This window comes from Mandrillus leucophaeus, unplaced genomic scaffold (assembly GCF_000951045.1).
Source record: "Mandrillus leucophaeus isolate KB7577 unplaced genomic scaffold, Mleu.le_1.0 Scaffold522, whole genome shotgun sequence".
NCBI classification, from domain to species: domain Eukaryota; kingdom Metazoa; phylum Chordata; class Mammalia; order Primates; family Cercopithecidae; genus Mandrillus; species Mandrillus leucophaeus.
In genome coordinates this window covers 765166-766266 of record NW_012105609.1, presented here as the reverse complement: position 1 = coordinate 766266, position 1101 = coordinate 765166, and the positions used below count along the sequence as shown (strand labels likewise).

Below are 1101 nucleotides of genomic sequence, written 5' to 3'. Positions count from 1 at the left end.
TTAGCCAGGATGGTCTCGATCTCCTGACCTTGTGATCCGCCCATCTCAGCCTCCCAAAGTGCTGGGATTACAGGCTTGAGCCACCGTGCCCGGCCTCAATTTATTTTTTATTTTATTTTTTGAGACAGAGTCTTGCTCTATCAGCAGGTTGGAGTGCACTGGCACGATCTCGGCTCACTGCAACCTCTGCCTCCCGGGTTAAAGCGTTTCTCCTACTTCAGCCTCCTGAGTAGCTGGGACTACAGGGGCCTGCCCCTACGCCTGGCTAATTTTTGTATTTTTAGCAGAGATGGGGTTTTACCATGTTGGCCAGGCTGGTATGGAACTCCTGACCTCAGGTGATCCTCTCGCCTTGACCCCCCAAAGTGCTGGGATCAAAGGTGTGAGCCACCGTGCCTCACCCTGAGTTTCTTAGAAGGGGCAATCTCAGCACAGAAACTGCTTTCCCTTTCCACCCTTTACGATTTGGCTCTTTTATATTCATTACCGCATCCATTCTGCCAGCTGACTGTGACTTTGGTTGTTTTTCAAAACCCGCCCACATTAACCGTACCCATCTTGTAGAACACAAGTACCCTTCTACTCTGGACTTCTTCTCCTTGAAATGTAACAGGCCTCTAAAGATTTCCTCAGATGTTCCTCAGTAAAAACTCCTAAAAAACCATTTCCTGAGAGTTTGTTCTCGACATGCCCTTAACTTGTTCTCATGGCTTAGTTCCCACCTCCCCAAAGAACAAGGACCCATCTGGCTCCCCCACATGCTCGGAGAAGACTCCAGCCTCCAGAGCAGAGATGAACAACTTACGCTGGTTCTGTTTGGGCTGGTTGGTTCTGCCAGGGGGTCGTCCTCTCCGCTTCTTGGCAGGTGGTGGGGCTGGGGTCACAGGCTGAGGCTCTGGCTCGGGTTCAATTTCTACGGCAGGCTCCTCCTCATCCTCATTGTCGTCCAGATCTGGTTCAGCATTTTCTTTTCATGAAATCAGGAAGCACAGGTGGTGGGACAAGGAGAAGGGTGGTGGAAGAAGAAAGAAAACAATTACATATTCTTTGAAGTCTTGTTTTTTATATATATATATATTTCTTTTCTTTTTTTTTTTTTTT

The 1101-nt window shown here is 48.2% G+C and overlaps 1 protein-coding gene across 2 annotated transcripts in view; it reads right to left on the bottom strand.

Moving 5' to 3' along the window:
• CTCF (CCCTC-binding factor (zinc finger protein)) overlaps positions 1-1101 on the bottom strand; it is an 83090-nt gene that overhangs the window by 2020 nt on the left and 79969 nt on the right. For both annotated transcript variants that reach the window (XM_011996701.1, XM_011996702.1), the window contains one exon: positions 806-967. In XM_011996701.1, coding sequence (XP_011852091.1) covers positions 806-967 — 162 coding nt within the window. The remainder of the gene's footprint in view (positions 1-805; positions 968-1101) is intronic.